At 40.2% G+C, this 18114-nt stretch overlaps 1 protein-coding gene across 4 annotated transcripts in view; it reads right to left on the reverse strand.

Moving 5' to 3' along the window:
• Window positions 1-14505: 14505 nt before the first annotated feature.
• GRAMD2B (GRAM domain containing 2B) overlaps window positions 14506-18114 on the reverse strand; it is a 121448-nt gene continuing 117839 nt past the window's right edge. For all 4 annotated transcript variants that reach the window (XM_061422922.1, XM_061422923.1, XM_061422925.1 and 1 more), the window contains exon 14: window positions 14506-15734. In XM_061422922.1, the coding sequence (XP_061278906.1) occupies window positions 15693-15734 (42 nt within the window). In that variant the 3' untranslated portion in view covers window positions 14506-15692. The remainder of the gene's footprint in view (window positions 15735-18114) is intronic.

Raw genomic sequence — 18114 nt, forward strand, 5'->3', positions numbered from 1 at the left:
AGGTGGATTCCCACCCAATTTAATTATCTGTCCCTCAAATGGAGAAATGAATCAATTGCTCAGAAAGGTTTACGGTTGCTTCTTAGGCCAAATTCATCTCATTTTTGGATACCTGTTTTCATATTATTTGTTCTTTGAAACTAATATTGAAAGTACAAGGAAAAAGATCAGGAGTCTTAAGGAAGCTCGGTCCCCTCAAAAAGTCCATAGACTGTGTTATTTTTTTATATATATAAAACTTTATTTAAAAATCCATTTGGGCAGTAAGATCATACAGTCACAAGCCTGCAAAACAGACTTGCCTTAAGTTGAATTTCATGTTCGCATTAAAGAAAACAGTGTCGGAGGAAAGCATCAATATCATATACTACTCATTATTCATACAGAAGGATGTAAAAATCCACTTGAAAACCTCTCTTAAGGATTCCTAAGAGTTAAACAACAATGACAACAAAGGATGTGCATGGTGACCCAGAGCTTATTTGCTACTTTTATCAAGATTGCTAGTCAGATTCTGCTCATGGGGAGGAATTTGAGCCCAGATGGAGACTGAGACTGTATTTATTCCCCCTGTTTCTTATCAACAAAATTAGTCACTTTTATTTAAAAGAAACATTACAAATAAGTATGCAAAATTAAATTTCATGATTAAATACACAGAAAGTAACATGAAATCCACATACAAACGTAGTTGGTTACATGACAGTAAAAGAATTGGCAAAACTGAGAACTTACTGCTGCAGATTTTAAATGTTTGCAACCTAAAATCAAAACCATAGAATTAAGTTTTTTAAGGGAATTTAAGAAAATTAAATATATACCTTAAGTAGTACTAAGAAAATAGAGCTCATGCCTATTTTAGTTACCAAAGGTAACTAAATTTGTGGGGAGATGTAAGTGGAAATCACCCAGTATTTCATTTCTAGTATTTCTTTCTCCTTGTTACTCAGTTTTCTTTACTCCGGGATGGCTTCAGGATTTACACAGCATTGTATTCTGTTAAGCAGCCACTCGGCTTGGATTGTGCAGTCAGTACTCTGACTTCATTTTTCTTCTGTCAGTAAACTCTACCTCTCTGGAATTACTGTATGGCAAACAAATTGGGTCACATATGCTTGTCTGTAAAGCCAGCAGCGTATCACGTCTTCCACGCAACGTTATACAGATCAAGCATGTCAGAGCCCCAGCATTATCATGTGGCTGTTGTCCTTATTTCTTTGTTGAGCAAGAAATGGTTTAATTTCCCCATGGGCGGCTTTAACCCTTGAATGGAAATTTGCCACAGCCTTGAAAATGAGGAAGTGTGCCATGGAAGAGATGCAGCTGGCTCACTTACCGCTCTTCTCTCCTGGAGTAGCCAGCAGAACCATGCAAAGCCAAGCAATCTGGAAAATTTTTTCACACTTCCCTGACAGCTGACCATCTCGGATTGACTGCCCAATTAGGCATCCACTTAATAAATAGCGTTTTAACAAGTCCAATGCTGGTGGGGAGGCAGACCAGAAACTGTGATTATCTCTGTTTTTTGAAAGGGCGACCCTAAGGGCTAGAGTCCTTGTTTAGAGTCCTGTAAAATAGTGCATTCCGATGTTAATCTTTAAATAGAGAATGAATATTGATTGTCATGAAGTTTTGTTCTAGATTCAACCACACAAAGTTACCTTCACCAGGGGTGTTCCATCTGAGTGCCTAACCTGGCAACAACCTTTGATATAACGTCATTCCTCTGTGATCCAGCCATCAACTTGGTGGCAAGACTGTTTGTTGCTTGGGACCTCTTCCAACATGGAGGGGAAAGATTTCTCTTTGGAATAGATATGTGTTCTTGATATGGATCTGCCTTCCTTGTCCATGTTTCTGCCTTACTCATCATCGTGGTGACTTCACTGCATGCCACATTGCTTCTGATCAAGAACTCATTTCATGATACAGAATTTCAGCAGAGGACTAGTGCCCACAGAATCCACTGGTTTTTTCTTTTCTTTTTTTTTTTTTGCCACATACTCCATCACTCAGAAGCTGCTGGCTTAATAAGACAGGGCATGGCCTCGTAAAAGGCCTGTTAGGCTACCAGTTAGAAGAGACACCCTGAAAGCATAGGGTTCTATCTTACAGGGTGAAGAAAGAAACTAACATACGTGTGCCTCTCCTATAGGCACAGGCCCAAGAGTCAAGGTTGGAGTTAAGTGTATCTCCTTTCAATATTTTTCAAAACTAATTAATTAATTTTTTTTTTTTTTTTTTGGCCGCACTGAGCCTTCATTGCTGTGTGGACATTCTCTAGTTGTAGTGAGCTGTGGCAGCTCTTTGTTGCAGTGCTCAGGCTCCTCACTGCAGTGGCTGCTCTTCTTGAGGAGCACAGGCTCGAGGGCACATGGGCTGAGTAGTTGCCTGGCTTAGTCGCCATGCAGCATGTGGTTCCCAGACCAGGAATTGAACCCATGTCCCCTGCACTGGCAGGCGGATTCCTAATCACTGGACCCCCAGGGAAGTCTTCCTTTCACTATTACTATTTAATAATAATCTACTTGTGGGATTCTTGCCCCCCAACCCTGCAATTTTGAACTCTGCTGGTTTGGAGCAGACAAATGTTTGTCTGAATGGACAAATGTCTCTATTGAATTGGAAGCTAAGACTGCGAAATATCTACTTTGGTTTGTTCATGCCATTGAGCCAATACACAACCACCACCACTACCAACAAAAGGTGGTGGGGAGAAGAAGAGAGAGAAAGGCGCTGGGAATTCAGACCCTTCAGGAATAAAGATTTGAGTCGCCTTGCCAGGTAAAGAATTCTGATCAGCTGAGGTTCTTTCTGAGGTCAAAGAAAAGATGTAAAGGGTAGTGGAAGATGGAAGGAGATTATAAATTTGTTTTTGTGATTAGTTACAAAAATGAAGGCTATTGCAGCTATGCCTATTTTCTTGTTTCCTGAGTGTATGTGTGTGTATATTTGTATGATTTGTATTAATATTTGTTTATAGTAACAATTTTTTTCTTTTTGCTACCCCTTAATATTCTACACTGTTTTGTTGGAGGCTAACTTTACAATTTAGTCACTAGAGAGCAGAATATTCAGATGGCACTATGACCAAATTTGAGGGATAATGAAAAATAATTTTATTTATTTTAAATTAAAACTCTTTGGGGAGCTTTGAATTCTTTATTTTTCTCATCCTTGGTCCAGTAACATACAGAAATGTCTCCTGGAGTTACAAGACTTGGGGACAGGGCCAGATACCAGGAGAGAGAAGGAGGTGGCTGGCGGTGCTACAGCCCTGGGGAAGGAGCCACTCCTTCCTGGGGGGGAGTTGGGACAGGTGCAGGTGTGGAATTGCCTCCGGTGCTTCAGGTAGCCGGCTGCCTTCTTCACACCCTCCCTGAGACCAGAGGATGGGGCACTGGGATCTCCCTGAATCAGTGTATGCATGCCGTCCTGGTAACCCTGCAGAGCTGCAGACTTGCCTTCTCCTTCTGCAGCCCTGGGTTAGAAGCCCTGAAGCTTAGCTCAGATCAGCAGGGGTGGGCCTTTCCTTCTTTTCCTCTCCCTGACCTCCTATTTCCCAGGACCCTGATTCAGCCTGTATGACTCTGTCCACATTGATGCCAACTCACCGATGTGGGTAGGCATGAGGCTTGCATCTTCTCCCTTGGAAAAGCAGTCCAAGAGGGCAAGTTCAGCCTCACTGAGGGGGCCTTGGCAGGGGCACTGGATGCCTCTTCGGTGCTCCCACAGTTAAAGGTGGGCAGAGCTGGATGGTGAGGGTGTGGGGTGGGGGATGGTCCCTTGGACATTTCAACACCTCAAGGCCCCTCCTCTTCTGCAGCCCTCTTCTCTGAGAGTTGCTGGTGCAACCAGGACTCAACAAGGACCGGAGCCCAGGCTCATCAAGGGGATGGTGTGGGGATCAGAGAAGGTGGCAGGATTCACAGGGCCCTGGACACTTCAGAGGACTGTCACCTCCCCACCCCAGAAGAACTCATTGAGTTGGGAGCTGTCATTGAGCACAGACACGTGCACTGTGGAGCATATTGAGTTCTTAGCCCGTTTCTGAGGCACCTCAACCACTGAGGCTTTGAACCACCAAACACCTGTGCATGGGGGGGGGTCGGGGCTGGGACGGGGGAAGTAAGGAACTCATGGAGGAGATGCAGGAGGTTGGGCGGAGGAGGTAGTCTGGATCTCCAAGTAGCTTGTGGAAGTTGCTGTGTCACAGAAGTGGATACAACCAGTGTCAGGACTGCTTCTCATCATTTTCGGGTAAGGATGAGGCTGCCTTCCTTTGCATGAAGTGGAGTTGCGTCCTGTTAGAAACAAAGTTGTGTTTCTTGTGTGAGAGTTCAAGTGTCTATAGAAGGGATGTGTATGGATGCTGCATAGCCCAAGGGGTGCCTCATAGCCATTATTAAGGGATTCTTTCTTAGCTTAAAGCCCTTCCTTCGCACTCTGCTTTGTGCTGCTAAAGTTGCAACTTTTCAAACCATATTTCTGTTTTGCCAGCTGCTCCCTATTAGATTTTGCTAACATGGGGCTCTAGGGAGAGCCTGTGAGGCTGGACAGGAAGAAGGGATTGCGCTTCGTTCCGGTTTCTTAACTTCTTCCTGTTACAGTGAATGTGATCTTATTCTCATGGCTTTGGCTTGGCACTGGCAATTTGTTCTGGAGCAGCAGGTGGATCCAGTTTGCAGTTTATCCAGCATTTGCAGAACCAGCCTCATTATGCCCCCTCTGACACATTACTGCCCCCTGACGTGCCCCTTCTGCAAAAGGCTGAATTTCAGCTCCACCCCGCTGGTCCCCAGCTTCTAAGCTCGGATATTTTCAGCCACCTGACTCTTGTTCCCTCCAAACCTGGGTTTGCTATTTCCATGCTGTCTTTGTGTTCTGATTCCCTTTACTGTCACTGTTATTGAACCAAACTTGGGTCCACTTGCCTGCTGCAGTAAAGTCAATCTACTGATGTACCAGGTCGTGGTGAAGGAAAGTGCAGCTTTTATTGCACCAAGCAAGGAGTCCAGGCAACTAATACTTAAAAGGCCCAAAGTCCCTAAAGGCTTTCAGGGAAAGGTTTTTAAAGACTGGGTTGTGAGGTGTGTGATCAGCTCACGGACATTCTTTTGATTGGCTGGTGGTGAGGTAATTGAGAGTCAACATCATCAACCTTCTGGTTCCAACGGGTTGGGATTCTATTGTGCTTGTGGGCAGCATACAGTTAACTTCTTCCACTTGGTGGTGGTGTCAGGATCTGCAAAACAGCTCAGAGGACATGACTCAGAATTTTATCCATAGCCTTTGAGGAGAAACAAAAGGTCCTTGACTTTGTTTAATGGCTAAACTTTTATTTCGTCTTGCTTGACTATTTTCCCTTCCTTCTGCATTTTTCTCAGTTCTCTGATTAAATTTACTCTTTGGAACTCAGGGAATGCCTACGAGGTTAAGGTTTTTCTACAGACAAGAGACAGGCAGAGGACATGGGGAGGTTGGAGTTTGTTCTGAGAAGGCTTCATAGGACCCTGCTCGGTTACATCATCAAGTTAACAATTCTTTTGAAATATAATGGATTTACAGTGTGTTAATTTCGGTTTACAGCAAAGTGGTTGTTATACATGTATATAATTCTTTTTTAAAAATATTCTCTTCCATTATTGTTTATCATAGGATACTGAATATAACTCTCTGTGCTATACAGTAGCATCTTGGTTTTTATCCATTCCATACATAATAGCTTGCATCCACTAACCCCAACCTCCCACTCCATCCCTCCCCCTACCTCTTCCCTCTTGGCAACCGCTAAGCTCTTCTCTATATCTGTAATTCTGTTTTTGTTTCACAGATAGTTCCTTTTGTATCATATTTTGTGATATTGTGACACCATGTGGTATTTGTCTTTCTTTCTCTGACTTCACTTAGTATGATACTCTTTAGTTGCATCCTTGTTGTTGCAAGTGGCATTATTTCATTCTTTTTTATGGCTCAGTAGTAGACCATTGCGTATGTGTGCCCCATCTACTTTATCCATTCATCTGTTGATGGACATTTAGGTTGTTTCCATGTTTTGACTATGAACATAGGAGTGCATGCATCATTTTGAATTACAGTTTTGTCTGGATATATGCCCAGGAGTGGGACTGCTGGATGATATGGCAACTCTATTCTCCATGCTGTTTTCCATAGTTGTTGTACCAACTTACATTCCCAGCAAGTGCTGAAGAGTTCCCTTTGCTCCACATCCTCTCCAGCATTTATTTGTAGAATTCTTAATGACGGCCATTCTGACTGGTGTGAGCTGGTACCTCACTGTAGTATTCATTTGAATTTCTCTGATACTCATCAATACTGAGCATCTTTTCATGTGCCTTCTGACCGTTTTTATTTCTTTTTGGAGAAATGTCTATTTAGATCTTCTGCTCATTTTTGGATTGGGATGTTTGTTTGTTGTTTCTGTTGAGTTGTATAAGCTGTTTGTATATTTTGGAAATTAAGCCCTTGTCAGTCACATCATTTGCAAATATTTTCTCCTGTTCTGTACGTTGTCTTTCATTTTGTTTATAGTTTCCCTTGCTGTGCAAAAGCTGATAAGTTTGATTAGGTCCCATTCGCTTATTTTTGTTTTTATTTCTATTGCCTCGGGAGACAACCTAAGAAAACATTGCTACGATTTACGTCAGAGAATGTTTTGCTTATGATCTCTTCTAGGAGTTTTATGGTATCGTGCTTATGTTCAAGTCTTTAAGCCATTTTGAGTTTATTTTTGTATATGGTGTGGGGGTGTGTTCAAGTTAACAGTTCTTTCTACCTATTTCACAGTACTTGAGATCAAATTTCTCTGGTGTGGGAATTCCATTTCCACTCAAGACAGAGTAACCCGGACTAGATTTGCCATCTCTGTGTGTCAAAAGTTCAGCAACAACTGAAGTAAAATCAGTGAACCACTGAAGTGGTCATTAGTAGAAGTTGATTGTGCACACACCGAAAAGACAGTCTATGAATTGGGAGCACTCAACCCAAACATGGAACGAGGCTCATGCTGCGAGGCTCAGGGGTATATTATGGAGCAACTTACATAGTGGAAAGGCTGCTACTGCTAAGTCGCTTCAGTTGTGTCCGACTCTGTGCAACCCTATAGACGGCAGCCCACCAGGCTCCCCCATCTCTGGGATTCTCTAGGCAACAATACTGGAGTGGGTTGCCATTTCATTCTCCAATGCATGAAAGTGAAAAGTCAAAGTGAAGTCGCTCAGTCGTGTCCGACTTTTAGCGACCCCATGGACTAGAGCCCACCAGGCTCCTCCGTCCATGGGATTTTCCAGGCAAGAGTACTGGAGTGGGGTGCCATTGCCTTCTCCAAACAGTGGAAAGGCAGTAACTGTTTAATTTTCTGTTACTGGTTATCATATTAGGATTTTCCTAACTGATAGGGAAAATTGGTCAGGATATATACCTCATATCAACCTTAGGAAACACTTCAAGTTTTGGTTATGATTTCCAGAAGCATGAAGAAGAAATGACCCAGGTCAACTGAGTCTTATAAAATAAACTACACTGAATTTCTCTTTTATGTCTAAATTGGTTTTGTCTGCTCAGGGAATTTTCAAAGAATTTCCATTTGATTTTTATTATATCATCCCAATGAAAAAAATCCAGAAAAAATGTATAAACAATGGTTTTCAAGATGCTGCAGATTAGGTACAGAAGGACAGTTAATCCTGAGAGAAGAGAAACAATGGAGGTGAGTTCTCCATTGTTCCAGCTGACTTCCTGGAGAGAATGTTCAGGCTGCAGGAAGGGAACCCAGGCAGAATGAGGAGGTAGGAGAAAACCCAGATAGCTAGAGTTGGCAGAGCAGAGCATTGGAGAGGAGAGAAGCTTTCTTGGAGAGACATAAAGAGAATGAAAAGACAAGACACAGTCTGGGAGAAAATATTTGCAAATCACATGTGTGATGAAGGACTTTTATTTAGAATATTTAATGAACTCTCAAAACTTAATAATAAGTAAACATCCCAATTTAAAAAACGGGTAGAAGACTTCTTATCAAAGAAGTATACAAATAATGTCAAATGGCACATGAAAAAATGCTCAGCATTGGTAATCATTAAGGAAATGCAAATTAGAGCAACAATGAAATACCACAACACAGTAGAAAGTCTAAAATTTCTATAGTAGAAAGTCTAAAATTTCAAAGACTGATCATGCCAAATGCTGTTGAAGATGCAGAGGGGCTGGCACTCTCATGACTTGCTGATGCTAATGTTTAGCAGCACATTTGGGAAAAAGTTTGATACTTTCTTAACAAGTTAACATAAACCTGCCATATGACCCAGCCATTCCCTCCTAGGTGTTTACCCAAAAGAAGTGAATGGGTATATCTACACAGAGTCTTTATAGAAATGTTCTTAGCAGCTTTATTTGTAATAAATTAAAATTAGAAACAACCTGCATGTTTATCCACAGGCTGAAAAGTAAAAACAATTTGTGTTATATATATATTTCATTATATGTATATTATATATATATATATATTTTAGATAGCATATTCAAAAGCAGAGACATTACTTTGCCAACAAAAGTTCGTCTAGTCAAGGCTATGGTTTTTCCTGTGGTCATGTATGGATGTGAGAGTTGGACTGTGAAGAAGGCTGAGAGCTGAAGAATTGATGCTTTTGAACTATGGTGTTGGAGAAGACTCTTGAGAGTCCCTTGGACTGCAAGGAGATCCAACCAGTCCATTCTGAAGGAGATCAGCCCTGGGATTTCTTTGGAGGGAATGATGCTAAAGCTGAAACTCCAGTACTTTGGTCACCTGATGCGAAGAACTGACTCACTGGGAGGGATTGGGGGCAAGAGGAGAAGGGGATGACAGAGGATGAGATGGCTGGATGGCATCACTGACTCGATGGACATGAGTCTCAGTGAACTCTGGGAGATGCTGATGGACAGGGAGGCCTGGCGTGCTGCGATTCATGGGGTCGCAAAGAGTCGGACACGACTGAGTGACTGATCTGATCTGATCTGATATGTATTTTATTATATGTATAAATATATATATTCACACATACAGTGAAATAGTATTAAGTAATAAGATATATATAGTATTTCACTGTATGTATAAGTAAATATAAGTAAATACATTTACTTATACATACAGTGAAATACTATTAAATAATAAAAGGAAATGAGTTACTGAAACATGCAAAAAGTAGATAAATCTTACAAAGATTAGTTTGAATAAAAGAATCCAGACAAAAAAGTACAGACTCTAGGGTTCCACTTATATAAAATTCTAGAAAATACAGTAATATATAGAGACAGAAAGCAGATCTGTGGTTGCCTGGGGAGGAGGCTGTGGAGAGGGGCATAGAGAGTGCTCCCAGAGAAATTACTTGTGGGGGTGATGGATATGTTTCTTGATTCTGTGATGGTTTCACAGGTATATACTTAAAACATGTACTTTAAACATGTATAGTTTACTATATACATACATTATATCTCAATAAAGATGTTAAAAACTGGAAACACTATTTACAATAGCTAGGACATGGAAGCAACCTAGATGTCCATCGACAGATGAATGGATACCGAAGCTGTGGTACATATACACAATGGAATGCTATTCAGCCATAAAATGGAACACATTTGAGTCAGTTCTAATGAGGTGGATGGACCTAGAGCCTTTTATACAGAGTCACGTGTCATCGGAAAACAAATATTGTATATTAATGCATATATATGAAATCTAGAAGGATAGTACTGATGAACCTGTTCGCAAAGCAGCAGTAGAGATGCAGACACAGAGAACAGACTTACAGACAAGGGTGGGGGTGAAGTGGGAGAGAGTGAGATGAACAGAGAGTAGCATGGAAGCATATACGCTAACATATGTAAAGAGATAGCCAATGAGAATTTGCTGTATGACTCAGGGAACTCAAACTGGGGCTCTGTAAGAACCTAGAGTGGTGGGAATGGGTGGGAGGTGGGAGGAAGTTTCAAGAGGGAGGGGACATATGTACACCTATGGTTAATTCATGTTGATGTATGACAGAAATCAAACCAATATAATAAAGCAATCATCAATCAATTAAAAATAAATAAATATTAAAAAATTGAAGTACTGTTAGGATGCTGCTGGTTAGACAAAACTGCACAAACATTCCTTTGGCAGCCAGCAAAACTGTTACTCTCCTACTGCCTTGAAGCCATCTGACTAAGGTCGCTTTCATCCAGGGGCAAGCAATCCCTAGTGCTAGGTCCTGGGGAAGATTTCTGTTAGTTCCTACTGTGGCCCATGGATGTGCAGACAAAAAGGAATAGAGTTCACAGTCACAATCTTTGTATGGAGAAAGGGTGAAGGGCCAATGGGATCATTGCCTGGCCAGGACCAAGAATGAGCCTATACTGCTTGGGTCCAGAGATTACTGGCTATTCATAATTCCACCACTGTAATAAGACAAGTATTCTCATTACTTTCTATTTCCTTCCAGGGATTTGTCCACAAAGCTGAATGTTTTTATGTAGAAGTTGCCATATAATTTTGCACTCAGCTTTTTTCACCGAACAGTATAATAGCAAATATATCTTGGTGGCTTTTAAAAATATTCTTTGAGGAAGAATTCTCTATTCTTTACAGGAGACAGAATTAAGACCTAGAACAGCCATTTAGATTAAAAACAGACACTGAAAAAGAATTTTGCCTTAGCAAGAGTAACTAAAACCAAAAATTTTTTTTTAATTGAGATATAATTGACATATCCCATATATTAGTTTCAGTATACCACATAATGATTCAATACTTGTATATATTGCTAAATGATCACCACAATATGTCTAGTTAACATCAGTCACCATACACAGTTGATTTTTTTTGTGTGATGAGAATTTAAGATCTACTCTAGCAACTTATAATTATTGAATACAGTATTATTAACTATAGTCACCATGCTGTATGTACATTACATCCCCATGACTTATATCATAACTGAAAGTTTGTACCTTTTGATCTCCTTCACCCATTTCAACCACTTCCACCCCACCTGACTCTGGCAACCAGAAAACTGTTCTCTGCATCTATGAGCTTGGTTTTTTATTATTTTTTAGATTCTGCATATATATGAGATCATAGATATTTGTTTTTCTTTGATTTATATAACTTAGCATAAGGCCCTCAAGATTCATCCATAATGTCATAAATGGCAAGATTTCATTCTTTTTATGGGTGTGTGTACACACACCACATATACTATGTTTTCTTCATCCATTTACCTTATATAGACACTTGGGTTGTTTCCATATTTTGGCTACTGTAAATTATGCTGCAGTGAACATGGGGGTGAATATACCTTTTTGAGTTGGTGTTTTCATCTTAATATAAATACCAAGAAGTGGTATTGTTGGATTCTATGGTAGTCCTATTTTTAAGTTTTTGAGGAACCTCCAAAACTGGTTGCATGAACTTACATTCCCAGCATCAGTACACAAGGGTTGGTTCCCTTTCCTCCAAACTCACCAGCATTTATTATTTCTCATCTTTTTGATAATAGACATTCTAACAGATATGAGGTGATATCTTATTATACTTTTGATTTACATTTTCCTGTTTAGTGACATTCAACATCTTTTCATGTGCCTATTGGCCATCTGTATGTCTTCCTTAGAAAAATGTCAATTTAGACAATAACTGTTTTGAATCCATTTTGAGTGAATTTTGTGTATTAGAGGTGTAATTTCACTCTTTTGTATATGGCTGTCTTGTTTTCCGCTCACAATTTATTGAAGATACTGTCCTTTTCCCACTGAATACTCTTGACTCCTTTGTCATAATTGGCCATATATGTGTGAATTTATTTCTGGGCTCTCTGTTCTGTTCCATTGATCTGTGTGTCTGTTTTTATGCTGGTATCATACTATTTTGATTACTGTAGCTTTGTAATTTAATCTGAAATCAGGGGGTGTGGTGCCTCCATTTTTGTTCCTCTCTCTTGGTTGCTTTGTCTATTTGGAGTCTTTTGTAGTTCCATACAAATTTTAGGATTGTTATTTTTGTGAAAAATGCTATTGGAATTTTGATAGGGATTGCATTGAATCTGTACATTGTTTTGAGTAAGGCTTAGCATCTGGAAAAAACAAAAGTGCTGGAAATACTAGTGGTCAAAGATGCTCCGTTTAATGTCTGTGATTTTGTTTTGTAACGTCAAGAAAGGTAATATCACTATTAGCAAGGACAGGGCTAAAAGAAGTGCATGAGAAGTATTACATCACTGAGCTCCTTTGTAAGAAGATCAGGTTACGGACCCCAAATGCCAGTATTAACTGTTACAGATGAGTAGAATTCTGACTTTAAAACAATGCTTGAGAGCAGAATCCACTGGGCTGTCTATAACATGTTAGTGTCCATGTTATAGGTATCCATCCATCCTTTAGATCACCAGAAACAGATAAACAAGGAAAGTATCACCCGAATTGAAATTTTAGGATACATAAATCAAAACAGCATACAACACAATTAACATATAGGTTGGAAAATTTTCAGTCTGACTCTATGAATTTATGAATTAGGGTGAGTTGTAGAAGGCAAGGAAAAAGCATTAAATAATGTGTCTGGTGGGGAATTCTCTGGCAGTCCAGTGATTAGGACTCTGTGCTTCCACTGCAGGGGGCCTGGGTTCAATCCCTGGTTGGGGAACTAAGATCCCTTAAGCCTCATAGCACAGCGCCCCGCCCCCCCAAATGTGTCTGGTACAAAACAAATTTATGGTTACAAAGGGAAAAGGGATTGGTGAGGAATAAATTAGCAGTTTGGGATTAGCATATATAAACTACTGTATATGAAACAGATAAACAACAGGGTCCTAGTACAGGGAACTATACTCAGTCTCTTGTAATAACCTAGAGTGGAAAAGAATATGAAAAGGGTGTGTACATGTGTGTGTGTGTGTGTGTGTGTGTGTATTTCTGAATCACTTTGCTGTACATCAGAAATAAACAGAACATTGTAAATCAGTTATACTTCAATTAAAAAAAAGAGGAGAGACAGGAATGCATTTATTGTTTGAAAAGATTGCTCTTTCTGCATCTGTATGTATGTGTACAAATAATTTTTATCTTCGAAATAAATTAGGCTTAATACATAAAAAATGTGTCAGGGATGGTTTTAAAGAACTACATAAATGAATAGCTGGGAAATGCCTTGGAGTGTTGTGTATATTTAGGAAAATATCTTCAACATTCACACAGCTTGAGAGATCAATAATCATGTCTCCTTTCCATATGTAAGACTGGTCATTTCTACTCACCTAAATAGTATGTTTTTAATCACAGATTCTCTATGTAAGTCTGTCTGAAGATAGGTTCATCTGTGTCATATTTTTATCATATGGAATTTTTCTGAGTGACTTCATTTAGTATGATACTCTCTAGTTGCATCCATGTTGTACAAATAGCATCATTTTTTGTGGCTGAGCCGTAGTCCGTCGTATATATGGACCACATCTTTATCTATTCATCTGTAGATGGATGTTTAGGTTGTTTCCATGTCTTGGCTATTGTGAGTGGTGCTGCTATGAACATAGGGGTGCATGTATCTTTTTGGATTAGAGTTTTGTCTGGATATATGCCCAGGAGTCAGATTTCTGGATCATATGGTAGCTCTAGTGTTTTGAGGAATCTCCATACTGTTTTCCATAGTGACTGCACCAATCTTCATTCCCACCAACAGTGTAGGAGAGTTCTCTTATCTCCACGTTATCTCCATAATGCTTACCTTTTTTAATGCTATTTTCTATGCCAATTTTTGACAGTGCCATTCTACACAGTGACATAATTTAAGAGCTCTGCTACTATTCAGTACATGTCACTAATGTTCTGCCCTTAAGGCTTCAAAGTATATTTTTGTATGTAAATCTTTGAGGAAATCTCTTATTGCTTTGGGATAAATTCCTGGATAGCCTTACTAATTTAGTGAAATAACTTTTAAAGCCTCCTCACACAGTTGCAAAATTTCTCTCCAGAGGTGGCTGACACTCTTGAATCTTTCATGGTTTTAACTATAAAACACTGACGTAGAACTTTGATAACACCGGACTGTCAGATATGCAAACATTTTAAGAAAAAATAAATACGGTTCCTATTAAAAGAGTATATTTCTTGCCCCACGAGGCCATCAGCTTTAGAAAGATTATCACATTTAATTCTCACAATGACACTTTCCCTTGGTACTTTTATCCTCATCAAAATGGGGCAAAATAACCAAATATCTTGCTTATAGTCACATAATTCAAAAATGTGGATCCAGGAATCATGCATTGATGTTCTGATAACAAAGCTCATTTTCTTTTCCCTGTATTGTTGTAACATAAGAACTTAAATCAATTTTTTTGCAAGTGAATACTAGGGAGGAAAAAAGAATGGGTGATTTGGAAGTAGTAGAGAGGGATGAGAAGCAGTTAAAAAGCAGTTAAAAAGTCTTAGTTACAAGAATTTACAGACTGACAAAAGACAGTGTTAGCAAGGTATTTAAACCAATGAGTATTTATTAAAAGCCAGGGGCGCACCAGGCACAAGTCCTGTCCACTAGGCTAACAAATACAAATGATGTAACCAATTCACTTATTAGCTTATCTGATTAAACAAAATACATTTCATAGAAATGATTATAAAATGCATTATAGATAAACAGAATATCTTTTATATTAACAAATCTTAGGGTACCTAAATAATTATTAATAAAAACCAGCCAATCCATATGGTAAATAGAAGTTAGCAAACTACCAGTTATATATTTTAGTCAGCAAAAGAGTAAAGCATGTTATCATCATGCTGATGGGTTTCACCATTAATTATAGACATCCTGTTTCAAAACAAACACAGTCCACCTACAATCTTAAAAATGCAGTATCTTCCATCCAGTATCAAATCATTATTATATTTTTTGGTTTAAAGATTAGTTTTGGTTTCAGAGTCAGTATGTATTTAGTACTTTAGTCTCAAGTCTCACAGATTCTTGACTTGGGGTGGGTGAGAATTAATCCTACTAAGTATTAATGAGAGGAACAAAACAAAACATAAAATGGGATCGTTTAATCAGCTTTGCCTGATTTTCTTGCCAATACGCAGCTGAGACGTTAAGATACACACGTAACTTAAACCAGAACATAACATCAGAAAGGGAAAAAACCCCAAAACTCAAATGCTACTTGTTTGAAGCAAGTTTGTCCATGAGAGTTTTTTTTTTTGCCCTTTTGGAAAGTCATGGCAAATTCTTTAAGGGACTGTATCGAGTTTGTTGGCACATGATTTATCCCTTCCGTTGAAGGCTGGCTAAGGCGGGGGTGGATACATGAGAGAAAAGGCTGATGGGTAGGACTGAAAAGGCTGGAGTGGAATATGTTTGCTGACACAGTCACAATAACCTGCCGAACCACAATCATCCAAGTGTCCGCCGGGCCCTTCTGAGACCTCCAGAGACGGGTGTTTTCTTCAGGCACCAGCGCTGAAAACTTCCTCAGAGAGTCAAGGTCAACTTTTATTGCACAGGAACCAGAATTATTCCCCATTCCCCCCTTTCCTGAGCCTGAGACCTCCAAGGGCAAGCGAGGCTGCCCGCCCGCTAGCTCCTCTGGCCAGCAGGGAGCACTCCACCAGAACACCCTGGGAGCACCTACTTGAAGGGAAATGCGAGGTACTGCGTGGCTTGAGCTTCAGTCACCATTCTCAAGCAGCTTTTGTAAGTTGTTTTGTATCTTGAAATAATAGAGAGAAAAGCTCCTTTTAGTCCATAGAGTGGAGTATACAGTAATGGCGTATTTGCAGGGGTTCATATAATGCTTGAGATTAATCTCTTCTACCTTGAATTAAAAGCTACACATGGGTTAAATTTAGATCAGGCAAATAAATGCACTATCATGGCACAAAACTGTTGGACAGTCCACTTTAAAATGAAAAAAGACAGGGCAAAAAATGAAAGAATGGCACAAAGGTGACGATGTCAGTAGAGACTAAGAGAAATAGAACAAAAACCTTGGCAATACCAGGTGTGACCCAAGTGCACTCAGAGGCAATGGGAGACTGTCGTTGACAAAGCCCATCTAATGGTCTGAATCGGACAAACCACAATATAACATTCCCCAGAAGACAGAATTTCACAGGACACTGCCTAGCTGTGGATCTCAAGACCACAGGATAGTGTTGGGCATTGAAAATGGGTTTGGTAAATGTGTGGGTAAACGAATTTGAAAGAATCCAGAGCAGGGTGTTTTTAAGGATCAAGACTGTGAAGGGAATAGGGAACTCTGTGGAACAAGAGAAGGAGAACATAGTCTTCTTTTGCAAGAATATTCTGTGATGTCCTACTGGTATCCACAGAGTAAATGGAGAGGAGGAGGTCTAATAAGTATGTCCCAGGAACTTCATGTATGCTCACCTTAACCACACACACGTTCACACACACAGGCAGGTTTTCTATGCAAAGGAGATAAACGGGCAGTTTACAAAAGGAAATCCATATGAAGAATATATGAAATGATGTTCAACCACAGTATTAATCAGGAAAATGTAAATATAAACCATGAGATCTGACTTCACACTCGGTCTAGGATGTGGGAGGGGGCCAGAATGGCTTAAGATGGTGTCTACATTAGAGAATCTGAGGAGACATTTGAAGATAATTAGTGAACAAAGTCTTGTGCAAGTAAAAAAAAGAGGAAGGAGTTAAAATATTTTTCAATTTCCCACAGGAATGACTGAAAGGGCAGTGATGCCATGAACAGAAATGGGTAAGATATAAGCAGGCAGATCAGGAGGCTGAGACATGACCAGTCCCTGCGGGAGAATAAAAGAGAGTTGCTGGTGTTGAGTAGAAACAGCCGAGACGTGGCTCCTACCTCCCCATGGCTGCTCCACCTCCGCCATGCACTGCTAGGTCATCACCAGCCTGCCTGGGGAGGGCGGGGCTGGGGGGTACAGCCTGAGTAACAAGCACATGGGTGTGCCCTGGTGACTTTTTATGCCAAGATTCCTATGAGCAATGAGTGCAACTTATGATTATTTATAAGGTCAACACATGCATTTTGACCCTAAATCCCCTCTTTCCGCTTCTGCTTTGGGACACAGGTTTATGTTGGCACCCTAGCCGAGTGGCTGGGTTCTGCGCAAGACGTGGCCAGCTGTCTCTCCTGCTTTCCTGTCCCTCATTACAGAAAGTGTTGTCCCTGCCAGGATCCACAGGAGAATGGAAGAAATGCACAAGAGGGTGGCTGGGTTCTGCATGCTTCCCAGTCCAAAGAACATCACCAAGTGCCAGCATGAACAAAAGAGAAAATTATCACTCCATTCTCCAGGTCAGCATGGAAGTCAAACATGTCTAAAGTGAAAGTCACTCAGTCATGTCCAACTCTTTGTGATATAGTCCATGGAATTCTCCAGGCCAGAATTTGGAGTGGGTAGCTTTTCCCTTGTCCAGGGGATCTTCCCAACCCAGGGATCAAACCCAGGTCTTCTGCATTGCAGGCAGATTCTCAACCAGCTGAGCTACAGGGGAAGCCCAAGAATACTGGAGTGGGTAGCCTATCCCTTCTCCAGCAGATCTTCCCAACCCAGGAATTGAACTGGGGTCTCCTGCATTGCAGGCAGATTCTTTACCAACTGAGCTATCAGGGAAGCTCTAAACATGTCTAAGCATTTCATCAAAGAAATTTTATCTTCAATTCTAGCAACTAATGTTTTAGAAAGGAAAACAGTTCTGGTTGCTACTCCATACCTTCTCTAGCTTGATTATGGATCGAAAAGAGAGAATGTCTGAGTCTGCCCACTGATACAGTAATTCAGTGGGAATTATCTGTCATGCCTTGGTTTAGAATAGAAACCTGTGGACTCCTTTGCTCTCCATACTTAAGTGGTTAAGTGCTAGATACCATTTGGTATCACAGGACAAACTTAATTTGACTCATTTGTGTTTTATGTTTCTTCCCAAGTAAGCATAACTGTACTATTATGGAAATCCACCAAATACCAAGCATTTGTGGCAGCAATTAGAATTGAATAATTCACTAAACCTTTCCTGAGATAAGGATCAAAACAAAGCATCAGATGGGAAGGAAAAGACATGCTGAAAGAAGAGAAGAA

Source organism: Bos javanicus, chromosome 7 (genome assembly GCF_032452875.1).
Source record: "Bos javanicus breed banteng chromosome 7, ARS-OSU_banteng_1.0, whole genome shotgun sequence".
NCBI lineage: Eukaryota > Metazoa > Chordata > Mammalia > Artiodactyla > Bovidae > Bos > Bos javanicus.